Source organism: Channa argus, chromosome 13 (genome assembly GCF_033026475.1).
Source record: "Channa argus isolate prfri chromosome 13, Channa argus male v1.0, whole genome shotgun sequence".
Taxonomy (NCBI): Eukaryota; Metazoa; Chordata; class Actinopteri; order Anabantiformes; family Channidae; genus Channa; species Channa argus.
The window spans coordinates 20,732,570-20,753,300 of NC_090209.1; the positions used below are offsets into that span (position 1 = coordinate 20,732,570).

General features: G+C 39.8%; 2 protein-coding genes across 6 annotated transcripts in view; one reads left to right on the forward strand and one right to left on the reverse strand.

The window, feature by feature from the left end:
* Positions 1–4,278, forward strand: part of ptpn11b (protein tyrosine phosphatase non-receptor type 11b) — a 34,758-nt gene extending 30,480 nt beyond the window's left edge. For 3 of the 4 annotated variants that reach the window (XM_067527571.1, XM_067527573.1, XM_067527574.1), the window contains exons 14-16: positions 123–223; positions 1,198–1,325; positions 2,787–4,278. In XM_067527571.1, coding sequence (XP_067383672.1) covers positions 123–223; positions 1,198–1,285 — 189 coding nt within the window. In that variant the 3' untranslated portion in view covers positions 1,286–1,325; positions 2,787–4,278. Of the gene's footprint in view, positions 1–122; positions 224–1,197; positions 1,330–2,786 lie in introns of all 4 variants that reach the window. The other variant, XM_067527572.1, reaches the window with a different exon arrangement.
* A 1,018-nt stretch (positions 4,279–5,296) lies between these two features.
* Positions 5,297–13,058, reverse strand: LOC137139811 (RING finger protein 223). Of its 2 annotated transcripts, XM_067527576.1 has the most exons (3): positions 12,602–13,058; positions 11,371–11,505; positions 5,297–8,525 (listed from the first exon to the last, which is right to left on the reverse strand). In XM_067527576.1, the coding sequence occupies exon 3, from the start codon at positions 8,441–8,443 to the stop codon at positions 7,727–7,729; it is 717 nt and encodes a 238-aa protein (XP_067383677.1). In that variant the 5' UTR covers positions 8,444–8,525; positions 11,371–11,505; positions 12,602–13,058; the 3' UTR covers positions 5,297–7,726. The 2 variants fall into 2 exon arrangements, with proteins under 2 accessions (XP_067383677.1, XP_067383676.1); XM_067527575.1 differs by lacking the exon at positions 11,371–11,505 and having other exon boundaries at positions 12,602–13,057.
* Between the last annotated feature and the right edge of the window lie 7,673 nt (positions 13,059–20,731).

Consider the following 20,731-nt stretch of genomic DNA (forward strand, 5'->3'; position numbering starts at 1 on the left):
GCTGCTGTTCCATAGCTGAATTCACATCTTAGACACGTAAGATGTGAGTTCAGTTGTTAAAGCTTCAAATAGGAACTAGTCCACTAAATGGAATCTGTCATATTTATGGTGACACTTTGCAGAGGAATAAGAAGAAGGAGAGGGAATATTCCAATATCCAATATCCCCAGATGACCAACTCAAGATCTAAACTCAGCGTGCCGTCTTCCCGCTCCTCCTCTGTGTAAGTATAGCTTGTACCCATGAATGTATTAAGAGACCTCAATACTATCCCACCTCTGAGCTCATCAGTCAGTCGTTCCCAATGACCATTTGTGGCACTGCATTGAAAAATCCTTTTGCAGTCCAAATTACTGTATTTTCCCAGTTGGCTATAAAGAGACACCTGTATTACTGTTGGCAAGGTAGATTTTACTCTCACTGTTGGGATTTTTGCTCATCTATTGAGGCTCTACATTTGTAAAACTTTTGCAGAGGAAAATGACTCTTTGATCTTTGTGACATCATGACAATGTAACGTCTATAGTGCGAGCCTTAGATTGGGCTGGCCCACTAGTGTGAATGTGCAGTAGGCTGCACAACAAGGGGAAAAAAAGCTGAAAGCCAAAAACCTTTTCGGCTTGTGTCCAAGGTGAGTAGTTGTTAGCCAAGTGACTGGTTGCCATGTTTGAGTCCAATATCCAGCTCTTAATTCTGTGAATATCCAGTAACATAGTGAATGTGAATTGGCCATTGATGTTATTGTTAAACATGTAATCACGGAATCACACCAGAAATTGGTTTAATTTACATTTTTTCTAAATTAAATTTACATAAATATGAAATATCTTCTTTGATCTACGAAAGCAGTTGTGTGATCATATAATAGAATGTTTTCTGTTGGGAGATGCTATACATATGCAAGCAGGAGTGTTGGATCAGTGGATTGTGTAGGAGGTTGACGTTTTGCAAACACATAGGTGTGGATAGGTACAGCAGCTATGAACACTGTCACATTATGGGCAGTGTTTCTTTTAAATGAAATTAATGTTAATTATTTTTCACTCACAATTTTCTGCTGCTTCTCTTGATCTAAATGACAATAATTAATTGAATATATTACTACCTACTGTTTTTTCATTATGTTTTCTGTGGCTGGTATGATCATAAAACGCATATCAATCAGGTATTTGATCATTTGAATTTTTTTTTTTGTAGGATGACAAATGATGAATCATCAAGTGTGTACGAGAACATAAACCTTAAAAGTTCTCAGACGTCCTTTGGCAGTAACACCAGGAGGTAAAACCATCTGGACCTCCACATATCTGTCTGCCTCTTTTTTTGTGAGTACGTTTGATTTTTCATAGTTTGACTTTTGTCTCCATGTTTACATTTAGTCATTTAGCAGACGCTTTTATCCAAAGCGACTTACAAGTGAGGTACAAGGCAGCAAAAATCTAAGTCAAGGAGAAAACATCAAAGCAAAGTCCTATCAGAAAAGTGTTCACAGTTCACGAGATGCAAGTAGAAGAGAGCAGAAAGGATTTTTATTTTTATTTTTTATTTTTTTTAAGAGATTTAAGTGCATAGGAAGACGCGGAAGAGTTCCATGTCAATGTTTCTCCTGCAGAGTTGTTCCACTGGCTTTAGTTTTTCTTTTTGGAAATGCTTAAAATGCTGTCTGCATTGCAGTGGATGCGTAGAGGCGAGTTGTTGGTACAATTGTAGCATTTTGTATAAAAAACTGTATCCTACTTTTAGCTCTAAATTCAAAACTATGTGGATGTGTCGGAGAAACTGAATTTGCCCCTATAAGCAAAGCTGCCGAAACTTTTCCACTGATAGAAGACACTTGAGTTTCTTCCAGGGAGTCAAATTAATTTTCCTCATGTAAGTAAAAGGGTAATGTTCTTATTTTATTTTCAAGGTTCAAATTATAGGGTGGCCAGGAGCTGCTGAGCTTCCTTAAAAGAAAACCTGAGCCCCACTTACAGCAACAAAAGATTCAATTTAGGTTGAAATTATAATCAACCTCAATTCTCACCATCTCATTCTTTTTTCTCTTTCTCTGAGTGATTAATAAAGCAGACAGGGAGCCCAGAAGCGTTAAAGTGAGTGAATCATAGCTGTAGTTTGCGGTTATCAGCACAAAGAAGTGTGAGCAGTGCTTTAATTGCCAGCGAATGTAATTCTGAATGCACATTAAATTAACTTTCCGTATAGTAATCCATAATAAAATGTAATATTTTTTTAGAAAATGAATGGGAAACGGTCATGCTATAGCATGAATATACATTGTACTTTAAATCATTTTAATGGTTAAAACTTTTAAATGAAACCGCCTCTTTATTTATGTATTTATTTAAACATATTTTGATGGTTTTAAATCGGGAAATTAGAATATGTTTCATTGATTAATTTGCCGACTTGGGTTACTTTTTCAGACTAGTGTAGTGGGAACTCAGTGACATCAGGTTGAAGGAAGTTCACTTCACTGCTCACCTTTGGCTTTTTAAAGATGTTCGGTGTTTCTGTGGATAGGACTTTCAACTGTAGTAAAAACACATGAAATGTTGTTATTTTTAATGTTGACACCAGTTTTCTATTCTCCTATATGTCAAATTGTATTAACCATCTTTGTCTTTATTGTGTTGTCTTCTGGTTTGCAGTCTGAGAACTGTGTATCTGTGGCACTGAGCTTTTAGCTCTATATCATGAACTACATCACATTCTAGTGTCCTTGATTCAAAGTGGCATAAGCCATTTACTCCACTTGTGGCCATGTCTTTTTGTGTCTCTTTTAGTGTCAGCCGAGGTGCCGCTTCGTCAGCTCCTGAAAATCCCTTTGGGGAGGAGGAAGTACAGGGCTCTGACTACAACACACTTCAGCGCACTCTGTCTGGGCTGAAGGTGGCAAGTTGACCTCTTTATTGCTGCCCCTTTGTGTGGAATAAAACCTCCACGGAGAGGACTGTGCAGCATAGCACCTGTGCTCAGGGTCTCTGTCCTGCCCTGTTTTTTTTCCCCCCTTTGCTCCAGGCTCCAAAGCTTCTTCCTCTCTTCACCAGTGAAAGTGCCTTGTCACAGGATGTGTCTCTAATCCAGCCTCTCCAAGCCTGCTGTTAAATCTCTACCGTTGCTACTTTCCAACTTGGAAATTCGAGTTGACATAAAAAAAAACTGTTTTTCTTTGACGGATATTGAACAGAGTCTGTTGTGGCCTGGAATGAGGAAAACTATATGGGACCCAAGAAAAGGTCAAAGCTAAGCTGTTTGTCCACTCGTTGCCAGAAATATCTCTGTTCACTATCTGTCTTTTTTGTTTCTCTTTGCTGGTTGTCATTTGAAGTCAAACCTAAACTGTTTCTGCTGCATTCTGTCTGTCCATTTTTGGTGTTTGTGCAATGACAGCACTGGCCATGTTACTGGACTGTGAGGCACAGGAAAACAAGTAAACCCACATTTATTACATCAAAAATCTCATTTTAACTTTTTTTTTTTTACTGTTTTGTCACCGTGTTGTGATGTAAGTCGGCCGTTCTGTTGTTCTTTTAAGGGTTTTTTTTTTTTTTTTTTTGCGTCTTACCAGCTACAGGGACAAATACGTTAGTCCTGTCTAAACGTGGTCTCTAGTTTGTCCCACTTTGAATAAAAACAGATTCATGGAAATTGTTTCTCTGCCCTTTTAATAAGCTGATGCTGTTGGTGTCGTGGTTTTGTAATGTGAGTTGCTGATTTAAAAAAAAAAAGATTGTGGTATCCCTCAGCTCCGATTTAGGTTGTAATTTGAAATCCACGTTGAACTGGAAATGGGGTGCTGAGGAATCGTGAATGGGTTGTTGGGGCTGAGCTAGGCTGTCTCTTAGCTACGTTTGACTGTCTGTCCTCATTTATCAGCGGGTCGGATGCTGTTCAACATCTGTCGGAGATCATCGCAAGGAGACAAGGGAAAGGGGGCGATTACAGTGGGCCAGATGGCCATCTGCCTGAGATTGAAGAATAGATTTGCCTCTAAAAAGTAATTTAGAAGATGGCTGTAATCCAGGCTTGATGACGGTGGGGAGAGTAAGCTGTCGTCACCGATGTGATAAGAAAGGCGGTGGTGCCACAGAGCACTGAGCCCCTCAGTGCTGCCTGGCAGATTGTTTACTATTTTTAGCCTCTAGGATCAGCACCAAAATATCCTAGACAAACACAAAACCATTGGTGAAATCTGACCCGCTTACAATAGGGCTCTGTCGTGATAGAGTGGTGATCAACTTTGTACTTTTTTTTTTTTTTTTTTTTTTTTTTAAAGCATCAGAAAAACCACGAATGAGCCATGTTTGTGGTTGGTGTTGGTGCTCGGACCATTCCTCTTTCTCCATCAACAAAAGTGTCCTGAGTTGAGGACACAGGCTGGATTTGACTTGTTCTCTTTAGTCATAAACTTGCCAGGTTCTACAGGTGCGACCTGAGACTCCTAATAGACATGATTTGAAAATGTAGCTAAAAGTGTACTGAGGCAACAGTATTCAAAACGTGTACTTTAAAATGAAGTTAACAGCGTAGCCAACAGTCACATTGTTTTACCAGAGAACCCACTTTTGATGCTTTGACTTTGAGCTTTGATTCCTTTTATTTAAATGCATCAGTAAAAGTACATCTGTTTCTCATCAAGTCACTGATATCCACTTGGATGTCCTATTTGAAAGTTTTCCAGTTATAAGTTGCTGTTCTGTATTATTGGTAGATTCTCTGTGAGTAAAAGCTATATTTTATGAAATGACTTTCATTGCTGCGCTGTGTCAGTGCAGGCAAACAGTACGTCTGTGAGAAATATGCTGCACAAATTGATCTACTCCAGTTGAATTTGAACACTGGGGATGTTTGAATCCATCAGATTTTTATTTTATTTTCTGTTCCTTTTGATGTTTTTCCTCATGTTGTTTTCATGAATGGAAAATGACTTTTCTTGACGTTTTCTTTCTGTTTTTCTGAACTATCTTGCACTGTGGTTAATTCAATGTTTTTTGTATTTCACTTTGCCTCTCTGGGTCAAATTGTTTATGATGTGGTGAAACATTATTACTTGAAAGTGTGAAACTGCTGAATCTTTGGCCTCAGGCTGTCTGGGTGCCCACTCTACGTGGGCATCCAGTAGTGCACTAGATATTTGCCATTAGTGTTTTGTTTTATTTTTCTAGTTTCATTTGTTTCAAATTGTATATTTCTGTTTCATCCATTCATGCATTTTTGTGTGTTGTCTATTATTATTACTATTGTCATTATTGTGATCGGAGTAAATTCACCATTGTTAAATTCGTTGAGTTGATCCGGTGTACATGGAGGTCTGCAGTGATAACATCACTTTTTTTTTTCTCTGCTTGTCCTCTTACTTGAACACAATGTCAATATTTGTTTTGAATCTTTGTTCCTTTGCTGGTCACAGTATGCCTGAAGTGAGTTGTGTTATACTGAGTGCCCCATGTTGTTCAATGGAGGCCCTCCCCCCTTTTGTCTTCATCTTGCACTGGCTCTGCCTTTCTGCTGTATAAGCTGCAACAGCTGATGCAATGAACTGCCGCAAATGGCATCAAAATGTTTTATTATATAGTTTAATAAAAATTTTATGATGGCACTATGTCATATTGCACATGAATTTAGTTTCTTTCTGCTGTGTTCACTTTTCCCTCACATGGAGACCTCTTCTATTCTGACACTTTGGAAATGGTTGTAGAAATTTTACCCAAAAGTGAAGTATTTCCGTTCTGCCTCCAGGTGCACAGTAACCCCTGTAGTGCAGAACCAGCAGTGAACATAGGGCAGCAACTCATGAAGCAGTGTTTGTATTGGACCCCCCTGTGAGTCTCCATCGTATCCACTCCACTTGTCTCTTCGAATAGGAAAGTCCTGTGCTGAATAAACTGCATCCTGACTGAGATCAGTTAACTAAAATAAATCTTGTAAGACGAGCCATAAAATGCATTCCAGCAAAACACTAATTTCATCCGTAATGACAGATCATTTCATGGTTGAAGTCTCTCTAAGAAATTGTCCTTTACAAACTCGTGAGAAAGTAAAAGCAGTGGAAAAGATTGAGGAGTTTGAAATTAGTGTTCTATTATGGTTATTGTCAGCATTTTAACATGAGCTGTATTTAATGTTGAGTAGGAAGAAAAACACTTCAGAGCAGAATTATATCGACTAGCACAAAGGTTGTTTTTATAATTAGTAATTAAACTTTACTTCCTGCGGCTGTAGCTCAGTTGTTAAAGGCAGTTGTCCACGGACCTCATGCTCAGAGGTTTGATCCCCGGTCCTGGCTATATGTCGGAGTGTATCTGGGCAAGACACTGAACCCCCAATAGCCCAGTCCCATCCCCAGCTGTGCAGTTCCCGGTAGAAATTGTGGAAGGTTGCGTCAGGAAGAGCATCCGGCATGAAAACTGTGCCGAATCAACATGTAGACAATGATGTGCTGTGGTGACCCTGAACTCATGACATAAGCTGAAACGACAAACCATTAAAATGTACTTCCTGTTTCTCTTTATTATAATATTGAGTAATATTTGTTTTTAATTTGCATTTACTGCTTTTTGTAGAATTTCGTAAGTTATGCTTTAGTAAAGTCACACCCAATCAATTGCTAGAATTGAAAGTAGCCGTCTTATCAGCCACATATTACTGCTGAGCTACTTGGAAACCCCCACAGCCCAACTTTTCCTCACTCTGACGCACCTCATCCAGGAATTAATAAAGCCAACTTCCTTGCAAGACTTTGTTTTGTAGTCGAGGGTTTAAGGTTCAGATTTGGAGGAAATGACATATAACGAACTCTGAATTGTTTGACTTTCGCAACTCGACTAATCAGGAAACTTTACTGCACATACAGGTCGCACAGGTTAAACAATCATTTCCTGTAAATTTAGTCTTGATAATATACAAAACAAATGCACGAACACCATAAACAACAATAAGAAGACATGAGTAAGGATGAGCTGTTTGACATACAGTTAATACCTTTTATTTTTATTCTGTAAACAACGACATATCAAAACACACAAATCATGTTCATAACTGTTTTCACTTGGCACATTTAAATTACATTCACTCCCTTCTGTGACAGACTTTCTTTAGTAGAACATAAATCTATTTGTTGTTCTTTAGCCAACCACATATTTGCAAAGTTCACATTTTACAAATTGTCATTTCTAACTTTTTTTTTTCCTTTTTTTTTTAAAAACAGCTTAGATTGAACTGACACTAGTGTAAGGTGTCCAAATATGACAACAAACGAGTGAGACCAAAACCTCTTGACTGATCACGGTGCAAAAGAAAAACTGGCTTATGCGACTGTGTGTCACAGAACATGATTTTAGACGGGATACACACAGTGTGTCTGTCCTAGTTCATCTCCCTTCACATTCATCTCGTCTTCACATGATCTCTGACCAGCATAAGCAGGTAAAAAGTAAAGGATGTAGTTCTGCTGTTTGGGAGAATAAACTCCAGTGTTTCACATTAAGTTGTTTATGATGTATCACAAAGGTCCAGAAGCCATTGATGAAGTATATTGATTTCAGCCAGTCTACACGTCTGATAGGTAGCAGCTTTAACACATGTAGTTCAGTGGAAAGTTCCAGTAATGTGTTGACAGCTGCAATAACCAAGTGTACTTTTGCCCAAAAAATGTTGAATGTCAAACATTTAAAACAGTAGCCTACATGTCACATAGAAAATGATGTACGGCTCAACATGAAGTTTACTGTGACAACTGAGGTGGCACTGTGGAGTTGGAATTAGTGGTGATAGTGGTCGAGGGGTTGGGTTGGAAGGACTCTCGGACACAGCGCATGTTTCCAGTTGTGAACACACACTGCAGTGGCCACAACACGACGACAATAAGCAGCAACATAAGCACGATAAAGAGCACTATCCTCTTCCAGTCTGCCAGCCGGCCAAACAGGCCTAAAGTCCTGGGCCGTGTCTGAACAGGAACATCCAACGCCTTGTTGGCCCCAATATCAATGCAGATGCAGAAGGGTGTGGGACTGTCAGGGGCACCCAAGTCTCCGTTGTGCCTCAAGCTCTTGTAGCACAGCTTCTCCCCCTCCAGCCACACTGGCTCCTCACGCTGCTGGTCGGTGGGAAGCTTGCACAGGACCTCGTGGCTGGTGACCAAGGCCGGGGGTCCCTCTTTAGGCAGAATGGTGGGGTGGCGACAGAAGGGGCAGGACAGTCGTGTGCTGCCGCCGTTGCCATCCTGGTCGGCCGATGAGACCGCCATGAGGCGCGAGAGGCACTCCAAGCAGAAGGTGTGGGTGCACTCCAGCTGCTTGGGTGTTTTGAAGACATTGTCGTAGGTGTTGTAGCAGATGGAGCACTCTGGCTGGCCCATGACGGACACCTTCTTTTGCCGCTCTCCAGCTGTGTCCTGGAGGGCGACCTGCATGTGCCAAATCTTTGGACTCTGTTCCATCTTCAGAGATACAAGATTGCAGTTTGTCCAGTGATGGATGGTCTTTTCTTTTCACTTCTTGGTCTCTCTTTAGCTCCTGATCCTAAAGGACAAAAATGAAAAGTACAAATTGGTTTTTAAGTGGAAAAAGCATTCCCAAAAAATGAATGCAGTGTAAATGCTTTGGTGCTGAAAGGATTTTTCAAGCAAAGCAGGAGAAAGCTGAACTATTTTTGCTGAAATAACTGAAATAAAATGTCTCTTCCTTATATACTGAACTTCAAAGCCAGGCAAAAACTTCAAAGATAATTAGGTGATGTAATTTCTGTCACCAATGACATCATCATATTTTAAATGTGTAAAAATCTTAAAAGTGTAAAAGATATTAAAAAGCCATATACGAGCAATAATGTCCTAAATAAGCTGAACGTTATAAAGTTTAAACGATGTTTCTAGCTGAAAGTAGTTAAGCGCCAAAAATTTACGGAAGTCGTAATGATGATAATAATAATAATAATAATAATGCTGTTGAGTTGCTGTTCAGTTCAGCATTAATGAGCAGATAATGGTAAATATGAAGCCTGGTGAGTGTTTTACTTGCTCAAGATGTGGGCATGGAGCAAGTCCGAGTGCAAACATAGTAGTTGGCCCAGTTCACCTGATGATGAAAGACTGTACCTCTATATCGGGGAGTGAAATTACTAATTCTCTGTGAGCTAACCAAAGATTAAGCAATGAAACCTGGGCACACTTTCAATAAGAGAGTGAGGCCCAAGTGCTGTGTTGCTTTGTCTTCACAGCGGTTTGTATCTTTTTACCCATGAACACCCTTTATACACAGCTTATTTCATAGTTTGGTTCCATATGAGCACTATAGTTATAGTTCTCCGTTCTCTCAGTGACTGAAAAGATGAGTGTACTCCGTCACCACTTTTTGATGTTTGAGCACCAGAACCAAACACAACACTGCTCATGTAGCATGATCATTACTTTGTGGAGTTTACAAGCTACTATTTTGCTGCTGTTTAAAGGTGAAAGCTGTGGCTCTTCTCCACTTGCTTGGAGCAGTTAAAGGGCAGTATTTGGCCCTGATGTACCTGGGACAGCAGGAATACTGTTATTTTTTCAGGAACAGCACAGGTACTGTACAGACAATCGTAGACCAGGTTGTGGTGAGCTCAGGTCACCTGAACCAGGTTTGGACAGTATAAAATCTCCAAGGCTTCGACTTTTGACAACATGGCAATAACCTGCCTGTTGCTGTTGTTGCTCAGATATTAAAGGCCACTAATGTGAAGGAGACTGTGGGTGTTTGTGTGTCAGGGATGAGGGATGGTCAGAGCACAGGTGTTCTCCTCTCTCTGCCCTCAGGCTGGTCCTGCCTCAGTACTCTCAGCCACACAAAGTCCTTGCTTGTCCTCCATCTAATCGCTCCATCTGCCCTTGAAATTCCTTCACTGCTAAGTCTCTCTCTCTCTCTCTCACTCTCTCTCTCTCTCTTCGTCTCCACTGAATTTCAGCATGCTTTAGTGGGATGAGGACAGATTTTTCGGAATAATTACACATGCCTTATCAGTTAAAGGCCTCTCCTACCCAAGTTTCCCTGTTGCTCAAGTAGGAATTCTATCATCAGGTGTGGTCTTTTGCTGCCCCACAAAGTGTATCCAAATTTACAGAATTCTTTATAAGCTGCACCTCACTGACCACAAAAAAAAAACCTACATCCAGCAAGTGCACAGCTAACTGAGAGGGAGGGCTGTGTCTCATTCAAATATTTATGAAGCTGCTGGAGTGTGTTAAGGTTTAGCTTTAGGAAACTACTTGAGAAATAGACATAAGATCAATAAATATCTGGAACAATAACTATGAAAGGGAGCATTTGTCATTCGTCTTAATCGTCTCATCCCTTTGCTTTCAGACTTTGTTTGAGAACTGGCTGTTGCGTTGTTCAAATCAATTTTGTGTTTGAACAGACAGGAGTAAACCACAGCCGTGAGAGGTCCACTTTGCCCTCAGCTCTTTTCCATTATGCTCTTTATCATTTTAACTTGCTGCCATATTAATATTAATTATTTACTTAATGTTACTCAGAATTTTCATTCACTCACGTGAGGATTTTTACCAAGTTAATGACTATGTTTCATTCACAGGTCCTGGAGCACAAACTCAAGAGGCTCCATTTCCTGAAATAGAGCACAAACGCAAACACGAGTGGGTGTGACCAGCAGTTTGGTGGTGTGGCAGCACGGTAACGTTAACAAGCAGCTAATGTTTACCAGTGCCGCAACATGTCCTGTGTTGACAGGACAGATTATGGTTGTATAAGCAATTAGGTTACAGGGGATTTTTCATCATTTATACTTTTAAAGCCTATACTTTTTAAATACATATATAAATTGCACCACCTGATCAGAATAAACACTAAAGCTATGACCTTTGTCCTTCATTGGCACAACAGCATTTACTTGGTGCCAGGAAAACGACGGGAAATCTTGCGTTAAAAATTCCACAAAAACTCTTTTTCCATTGCATCTGCAGTAAAATTGACTCCAAGGTCTTTACGGGGACGTACCATTCTCTAAGGCCTCTGGCTATGTTACCTGCTGTATGAGCACTAAGTAAATAGCAACCAAACTGAGCACTGAACAACAAAAGAGTTTCAGTCTCAAAAGGTGCCGAGGTGAAAGCAGTTTTGGCAACAGCCTCAGGCTGTGCATTGTTCTGCACTTAATGATTCCTTTAACAGTCCTTGAGAGACTCCAGTGTCTGCCTGATATAAACTAGTTGCTAAATATATACAATAGTCCAGATCAAAAACAATCTCAAATAGGCTACGTCTACTGTATCTTTATTTGACCTTGTTTTCTTTCTTTTTTTTACAGTGTAATAATAAAGCCACTCAGATTAAATTTCAACTTGTAGAATCAGGTCTAACAGAACCAACACACCTGCTCGATCCTCTCTTTAATGTATATGCGTGTGTCCTCAGTCGATCTCCATTTCTCGTTACCTAGAACTTCTATCGTGGGTAAAGGTTTCACAGTCCTTAATCTGCTGGCTGCAAACTGGGCCTTCCTGCCGGTCTTGTATAAAAATGTAAAAACATGATGTTCACAAACTGATCTGGGTCTTTAACAATGTACAGTAATGATAAAATGGCTCAACTATGTTGCTTCATTTTTTTTTTTAAATGAATTGATTTTAAACACTTGGTTTTGTTATTCTGGTTTGAAGACCTGTTGTGGCATATGCAAAACTTGCTCACAGATCAAGTGATACTGTCTTTTACAGAGGAAAAGCTAAAGAAATGCATCTTATTGAGTTTGTTTTGATGCATAGTATCTAATGTTACTAATGTTAAGTCCTAGACAGTAAATACACGCAGTCTTTGCTCTGAGCTTTGATTTATGGTCCCTTGCTGTCATCAGTGGCACGTTTCTTACCTGTCACACTGACCCATTAGTGTAAAGACTACAGCTTGTCAGAAACAAGGCCTAATTTGTTAGTCAAATTGGGTTTTGTGGCCTCACGTGACATGTTTTGTTTCAGCCCCTTTGTGCCAGGGTCTGCTTTATATATCTTCAGCTTTAAGCTCAACTGTCACCCACAATGCAGCTCAACCAGTTCTTAGATTGAAAGTAAATTGAAACTGGATCTACATGGTGTTTGAGCTGAGGGTGGATCTGGGACTGCAACAGACTGTTTAACTGATGCAGATAGCACATGTGTACACACAACAGACAATACTGGCAACTGTATACTGGCACTTGAGAATCCTAAGTGAACATAAAGAAAGGTACTTGTGAAATGTGACCACCGACTGGAGACAGCTGCTACTGATGATCCACCATGTGATTCACGTATTTTATTTGCACTGTCCCAATTTCAGCTCTGTCATACTGAGCAAGGGTAGAGGGAGGTTAAGGAAATGTCCAGTTAATGTCAGAAATATTCCAACAGTCTGCAGTAGTTGATTTTTGTGCCTGTTGGTATTTAGGAGAATCTCTGAACTCACAGTGCTGCAGTTATTAAAACGAGACGGATCAATTATAAAGAAAATGCCTAAACAAGAACAACAGTAGTTGTTGAAGACCTGTATTTGAACAACAGTCAGCCGCCTGAAACCGCCATAAAAGCACAAAGAATCCAGGAAACATTGAGAGCAGAGGTTCAGTTTACCTGCAAACTGAGGAAGACGTCAGATGATCCTCTCTCCTCTCTGGGTCAGGCTCAGCTCTCTTACTCCCTTTGCACTTAAAAAAGCATTTTTTTCCGTTGGAGTCACAGTCCAGGCTGATTTCTGAGATCCCAGCAGGGAGTTGAATTGCTGCTCGGCCCTAGGCTGAGGTTCTTCTCAGTGCTGGTCTGAATACTCTTCTGGAGCCACAGGTGTGTGTGTGTGTGTGTGTGTGTATATGGGTGTTTGCTCTGAGTGTCAGCTCTGGATCCTCCTCCCTCTGCGTCCGTTGGCCAGTATCACCTGCCCTGCTCTGTGAGCTCCCTTTTTAGCCTTTATGCAAATGTATCTAGACAGTGTTGGCCTTGAGTTGGTGTCTGGGAGGAGGAGGAGGAGGAGGAGTAGGAAGCCTGACGGATTGAAGGAGTGGAATACACATTCTTCCCTGCCTCCTTCTATGTTGATATCTTTCTCTTTTTCATCTTTCTCATCCCTTTATACCTTTCTCCACCATCTTCCCACCCTCACACACACACACACACACACACACACACACACACACACACACACACACACACACACACACACACACACACACACACACACACACACACACACACACACACACACACAAACACACAATGAAAATACCTGAATTTTTCTTTCTTGCTAACAACACATCATGTCCGTATTATTAAGTATTATTAAAACACACACAGACACACACTGGGCAGGCTGCACCCTTTTTTTGAAATGCAAAGTGAATGAGACAGATGATGTGGTGTCCCACTACATAAAAGGCTCGATTTCCATTTAGTCAGCGATAAGGTAACAGGTGGTGACACAGGACTATCTTCCCACCGATGCCTTCCATGTGAAAACCTCTTGTTCCTAACTGGCATGCGCTGTCATCGGTCAGCATGGCACATCAGCACTAGTCAGTCTGTTCCCAGAATCTTAACCCAGAGTAGCCACTTGTCAAGTTATACATGTGTGTTTTGAAATCCTTCGCAGTCCTCGCACAAGTGTCATAATGACAAAAATGTGGGGTCTTAGAGGATGATGGCATGAATAAGCAGGAAGGAGTTTAAAGAGCTCAACAAGGTGCACTTCCTTTACACCTGCTTGTCATCATTTAATATTTAATTCTGTAAATAAACATAAAAATAACAAACTCACAGGGGCTCCTGCTCATTGAAGGATAACAATTTTTTTTCTTTCTTTCTTTCTCATTTTCTTTTATGGTAAAGAATAATAGCTCTGGACCATTAGAAGCACCACGTATTTTCAGCAACCGTCTAACCGACTGGGTTATTTAGTAACCTATACACAAATACTGCTGTATCATATCAGCAAAGCCATTTATTGGGCGTTGAGTTGTGAGTGCTTTGAGGAAGGAGCAGCTATACAATCAAAAGCTGTTTTTATTCCCATGCCTGGAATTCACGGACGCCGCTTCATAATAAACATGTCAATGATTTAGTGGTTGGCGGGGTGAAAGTAATAGGGCGTGATAAGTTATCCTGCAGGATGGGAGGGAAACGTGCAGGTACTTTCGAGTTTGGGGAGGAATGCACGTGAGCAGGGAAGCTGTGTGTGTGTGTGTAGGCTGCAGGCTGTAAAATGACTCTCCACTCGACCTGATATTTACTCAAACCCTGGAGAGAAAAGATGATATTTTCACCCTCTGTCACCAAGCCACCAAGGGCATAATCTGTGCTGTTGCATTTTTTTCAGGGTAAAACAAACAGTGTTGTGTCTGAGGTGACTGGTAAGGATGGGCAGTGCACCGTGGTTTGTTGATGCTGGCCTTGTGCAAAATGAAATATTTAGGGACTGTCAGTAATGTCCACCTCTTTATTATTTGAATGCATGATCACATTAGAACCCACGAGTACTATGCTAGCTGTGGTGGAACACCACCATTAAACAAGTGAATATACCTTTGATTACTACAATGATGATGATTATTATTTTTATTGTGCTCTTAGTGTTTTAGCCAGATGAGTATGATGAGATGTTGTTCTTAGGTGAATGGCTCTGGGAAAACTCTTAAAGTATCAGAATTGTCATTATCTTGTGTATTTCATCAGGGACTTACACTAAATCCAGTCTAATATTGTGTTGGACCACTTTTTGCTTTATTACAGCATTTATTAGAGCATATTATGGCACAGTGTGTTTCTATGAACTTATCCAACTTTTATTTCCATCCAGAGTTGCATTGATGATGGAGGAATGGGAGAACATCCAAAATATACTGAATGGGGTTAGTGTTTGGAGTCTGTGTTGTATAATCCGTGATTGAACATGTCTTGTGCTCCCTGAACCACCATCAAAATTTGAGATTGATGAATCCTGACACTGTCAAATTAAAATATATTAAAATATTCAGTGATACTAAACTTCCTTCCTTAGGTTTTAGTAGTACATGTAATTCATTGCCGTTCGTCAGATTTCCCTATATTAAACTTTTTCTCTACTTTTAGGGCAAAAATGCCTCCAGATGACATCATTTGGAGGAACCTTTAGATTATGGCATCTCGTTGCTCATATTACGAAGTTTGTAATCAGGGTCATTTGACGTCTCAAATGATGTCATCTGGGGTAATTTTTCAGCTAGAAGCAGTGAAATGTTTTAATATAGGAAAGTCAGAGGGAAGTTTAAAAGCATTAACGTACATTTAAACCCTAAACGATGTCAAAGTGTCCTTGAGCAAGACATTGAACCCCAGCTTAGTTGCTCCTGCAGGTCAGCTGCATAGCAGCTCCCCCAGTGGTTAGTGGTTTTCAACAGCCTCCTTGATTGTTTTCTTTGCTTGATGGAGGCCAGTAATTTGACCATTCTGATACTGAGTTACACCTTTTCATGACAATGCGATAAGTCTTCTGTCATGGTTTATTAAGAAAAATAAGTTACACATATCATCAGTTAAGGTTGAATAAGTTGTTTCCACCTGAGACATAATAATCACTGCAGTAAGGATCCAATGTGATTAGCTTTTTGCTCAGTCAGTGTATATGCAACAAGCACAACAAAGTTTAAATGTGTTTATGGAATTAAATTTAGGTTCACACGCTGAATGTGATAATATAATAGGACAATATAATACTCAGGAAGCATTGCTTAGGTACTGGGGATACAGTGATAAAGCTACACTGGAGATGTTAGCTGATACAGGGCTTCTGGAGATGTGATGGAGAAACCAGATACCTCAGGGTGCTTGTTCACCCATCTGCTTCACTACACCTCAGCAACCACCAGCAGCATTACGTCAGTTTTTCCAGCATGGACGGAAAATGCAACTGTTTATGTGACTTTGAATTCAATTTTGAATGGAATAATGGGTTTGTACATCAAACGCCCAGCATGTCTACACTTCCTGCCTGCGTCCTCTCTTTACTGTCAACAAGTAAGGTGCCGGAGCTAAGGGAAGGTCACTGATGGACGGCCCACATCCAATAAATGGTATGGGTGAGATGTAAAGGGCTGCACTGCATGTTAGCACAATAAGCAGTAAGAGTTCATTTTAGGATAAAATTGACTTAAAATTAAAAATTACACCTTAAGGCCTTTTTTGGTACAAAGTGTAACCTCTAATTTGGAGTTTATTTTAGCGCATGTCTTCAGGTGATTCCTATTGTAATAAAAGGTTTTTTAAACATCAGACAATAAATTATGGTTATAATTAGAAACGGAAGAGACACTTGTCAACCATATATAGAGAAGAAATAACCATAAATTGTGAAAAAGTCACCAAAAGACACACAAAATAACTACCAACTGTTGGAAAATGGTTAAGATTTATAATAGAGGAAAATCACTGAGGACAAACCCAAACAGACTGGTTAATTTGGAGTCATTTTGGGTCTCTTTCAGTCTGAGGGTTCTATAAAGGATGGGTAGGGGGGACCGTCCATGGCTATGATCCAGTCATCTATTTCTCTTAGGCCATGTTGAGGTTGGTCGGGTGAGTTTTGAAAGTGCTTCAAAACAAAATAAACACCATAAATGTTCGTTAACAGCGCTGTAATAAAGTAATTTCAATTTACTGTAAGCCACTTTAGTTTATGGCCTCCCGCTGCAAAACAGTCACACTAGTCACGCATTGAGGAAGACAGGAATATTATTCTGGAATTGTTCCTAATGCTCTTTATCATTAAGGAATTAACTAAAGTCACTCATCAGTGCAGGATGTGGATGACTAAGACGATTTATAGCACGTAATAAATCTCATGCTTCTCATGTCTCTAAAACGTTATCATACTTCTAAGAATAGCTGTCCATAACAAAGGTCTTCTTTTTAATTGGCACAATTTCTGTTTGGTGTGAGATTATCATTTTCCAACACGCTGACCTTCACTGTCAACATGTGGCTTTTATGGATGTGTTTTTGCTGCGTCTGTTATATTCATAAATATACACAGGCAAAATCATACTTGGAAAATGATGACACATTGCGAAAAACACCCACTGTCACATACACACTCCCTCCTTGCTTTCTCAGAGTGAATATGCAGAAAGATGTGGTGCCATAATCAATGCGTCATTAATGTTTCACTGAGTCCAAAATGAGATAAAATCCACAGTATTTGTTTTGTGAAAAAATGCAGGAAGTACACCTGAAGGTAATTTGAGACAAGAGTCATTTTGCGAAGTCATAGTGCTGAAATATCTTTTAGTTTGGGCTAAAGGTCAGAATGAATACAAGGACTGTGGATTTGCTGAGCTCCTTTCCTAACACTGGAATCGTGTGCAGGAGGAATCATTACAGTCACTGTGTGTGGGAGTCTTCCCAGACAGAATTACATAATGTATTACAGTAAATCCATTAAAACAACATTTAAAAAAATCCACAGTCCTGTATGTCAGCTGTTGGAGATACAAAAAATATTAAATGTCCCCAGGCCTCTATTACCAACTGCACAAAGTGGGGAGCTGTGCTGAGGCCCAGGACCTCCAGGGACTCCAGGACCTTTTTGTTTGCACCAATATAATTATATTAATGTTTTTTTTAATGGTTAATGTGTTTTTTTTCTTAAATACTTAACCAACTACCAATACATACACTTGGTAAAAGTGCAGCACAAGTAACATAACTGTGAATAAAGAAAGTGGACACAGTACCAAGAAAATGGCGCAAATGGATGAAACAGTCCACTTAGCAGCTTTCCAGCCTCCCAGTCTTTAAATGTAGTAACAGTACAAATTGTATTAGTGTAGGAGTTGCAGTAAGATGTACTTTTCTAGAGCTGGAATATGTGTAAAAATATGTACCAAAACAATATGGGACACTTGTTTTAAAAATATTACTTACTATTAGATTCTTTGGATTCATATTGTATTTCTGAGGGTGAAAGTGAGTAACATTAAGGGTCCAACCATCAACCCAAAGAATGCTGCCCCCAGAGGCCGAACAGACAGTTTACCCCCTCATTGCTCTCCTCATCAGTTAAATGACTTCAGGTGTGTGCTCACGCAGTTCACGTGTCTCCGGTCTCAGCTTCCTCACGCGTATCTTACAGAGTGAGTTCTCCTTCTTTATTATTTGTATTATGGTTTAGCTGATGCACATAAGATCACATTTCCATTCTCTCTTCATAGTCCTGTATTGATTGTATACATGGGTCAATAACTTTCATTGTTCTGTCCAAAACTCTTTATCCCGAGGCTCTGATAATTAGTCCTTACAACAGCATGCAGGCAACTGCTGTAGTTGTTTGAAATTAGCTGCAGGTCTAAAGTTGATCTCAGGGCTTTAAGAGCTTTCACTAGAGCCGGTGTAAGGCTGGATAACAACACTGTGGAGCAACTGATAAAGTCATGTTTTAAAGAGGAGCGGGAAAATGGATTGTCAGCATTCCAAAATATACTTAAAGTATTCATTCAAATGTAGTTATTGGGGCATTATTAGATGGTAAAACTGATGCAACAATGTAGCTACGGTAGTTTTAACTAGTTTGTTTAGGGTGACTGTGGGCAATTTGGTCCAGTGGTTCCCAGCACGGGAGCCAAGGCTTCTCCAGTTCTCCAAGATAAATCTCAGGGTTAGTGAAACAATTAATTTGGTAGAATAGCAGGCGAAAACAAAGATCTTCCACACAGAATCTGAGTCATTTCTTTTACTTTCTTCCAAGTTTACCTTTCATGTACAACATGGAGAAGCTTCATTTAAATGATAAATGGTCTGCAGTAAAAAGTTCAGTGTTTCCCTTTGTGCAGTAATAGACATGCAGTAAGATAAAATTGTCTATATTCTCAAAGTATTTTTTAAATGAAAATGAAAAATGTACAGTATTCAGTAGACATACTTTCTACCACTGTGAATCTTCAGTATCCCGGAGATGAGTAGTGTGGAAGCACAGACGTAGCAGTGACAGTAGACAGAGTAGGTACTAGTTGCATAAGTAGTAGTGGTGTAGTATTCATGTCATGAGTACTCTCAGCAGCACTGCGTCTCTTCATCTTTATTGCTTGTAGTGTGTATTGAGGGAGATACAGCTAGTTAATGGCAGTGTATGTGTGTGAACCAAGAAATTGTTTGGATTTTTGTGAAACTGTGACAGCTTCAGCTTAGTCAAGGTTAAATAAACAATCCCAGTCTGTCCCGGTGCCCCCTGAACGTACCAGTGTGTATGTAGCATGTGCATGGGGAGTTTCACCTGTTTCAGCCACTAAATGTTCCAGGGACCTCGAAAACTGCTTTCTGAGTGACAATGTGCCATAAGAAGAGTGTCTAAAACAAAATGAACTGGAAAGTAAACAAACATTTAAATCGTAGGCCAACTGAGTGTATTCAACAAAGCGTTTTTTTTATTTGATTGGCCTTGATTTAATTTATCAAGTCTCTCATGAGGCCTGAAATAGAACCGTCTTAAAGAGCAACTTAGTGGAAAATACTTCACATTAACAGTAACATTAACAGCCTGGCAGTGTCGTATGCGTTTGGATATTTTCCACAAATTCCATGAAATGATCCACGTATTTCACCATGTTTATATCATCTCCAGCCCATGGGACCTGCCAAAGATTCTTTTTTTTTTTTCTTAAAATAAATGCCATAGTTGCAGTAATTTTAGATTTTAGAGCCAAAAATGATGTCCTTAAACCACTTGGATATGTAGTTCTAGTATGATTTTTACTTAAACAGATGTAAAAGTGCCTGTTTTCAGCTGTGGATCAGTCTACATTCAGCAGGTTTTTCCTTTAGCCTGAACCCGATGACTCTTGGTTTTTGACAGTTAGACAGGATTTATTTTTTTTTAATGTACTCTAATAAGAAATGGACATTTTTAATACCGTACTCCTACCTTGACATCTAGTGTTAAACATGTAAAAGGGGTTGCTAGGAGGAAATGATAACTAGTTGATAACAGTAGTGATTTTCCCTTCGCTAACAGTTTGGCAAATGTCCATCACTTCTTCCAAAATACCGGAGTTATTTACAGTCTAAGCATTACATCTGAGATACTGGTGTTGATGAATGAAACAGACGTTCCAGGAAAGCTGCCAGTGTCTTGGACTGAACTCGTCTCTGCTGTTGTGGACTTACGGGGGGACAGTGCCCCCATGAGGACATGCTGATGATAACACTTGTGAAAATGTTGCTTAGGTGCTTAAATTCCAGTCCTGAAGAAAATTAGTGAAACTAGAGGGGTTTTATTGAGCTGGAGTCTGCCTTCACTTTTCTACCAAAAAGCTCAGCCAATTAAAGTATGTCTGTCTGTAAATGCTTGTCAGAGATAGGTCTACGTTCGGGATGGAGATCTCAGAAATCGGAGAGTTAAAACACAATTAATACAGTAACTGTCTGGAGGATGGGCCCCTCTGTACAGATCAGCTCATCCCAGACACCATATTTAAATGTAATTATTCAGGTTTATCCTTTTTTAGCTTTCAGATATCATTTTACAGTGGAGATAATGAGATTTGAGAGGTCAGAGGTGCAATCCAGGAAGCTATTTTACATATTATGCTGTTAATTGTAATGGAGTGAACACCATGCAAACAGACTTCTGACCAGGATTTTTGTACTGTACATCAGTGAAAGGTGTGCATAAAAAGAAAACTGGGAGATGGGAAACATAATAGAGATGTATTTTATGTAAAGTCAACCACTTTCTAAAACGGA

Coding starts and splice junctions, on each gene's coding strand:
- LOC137139811 (XM_067527576.1), bottom strand. CDS start 8,443: ATGGAACAGAGTCCAAAGATTTGGCACATGCAGGTCGCCCTCCAGGAC.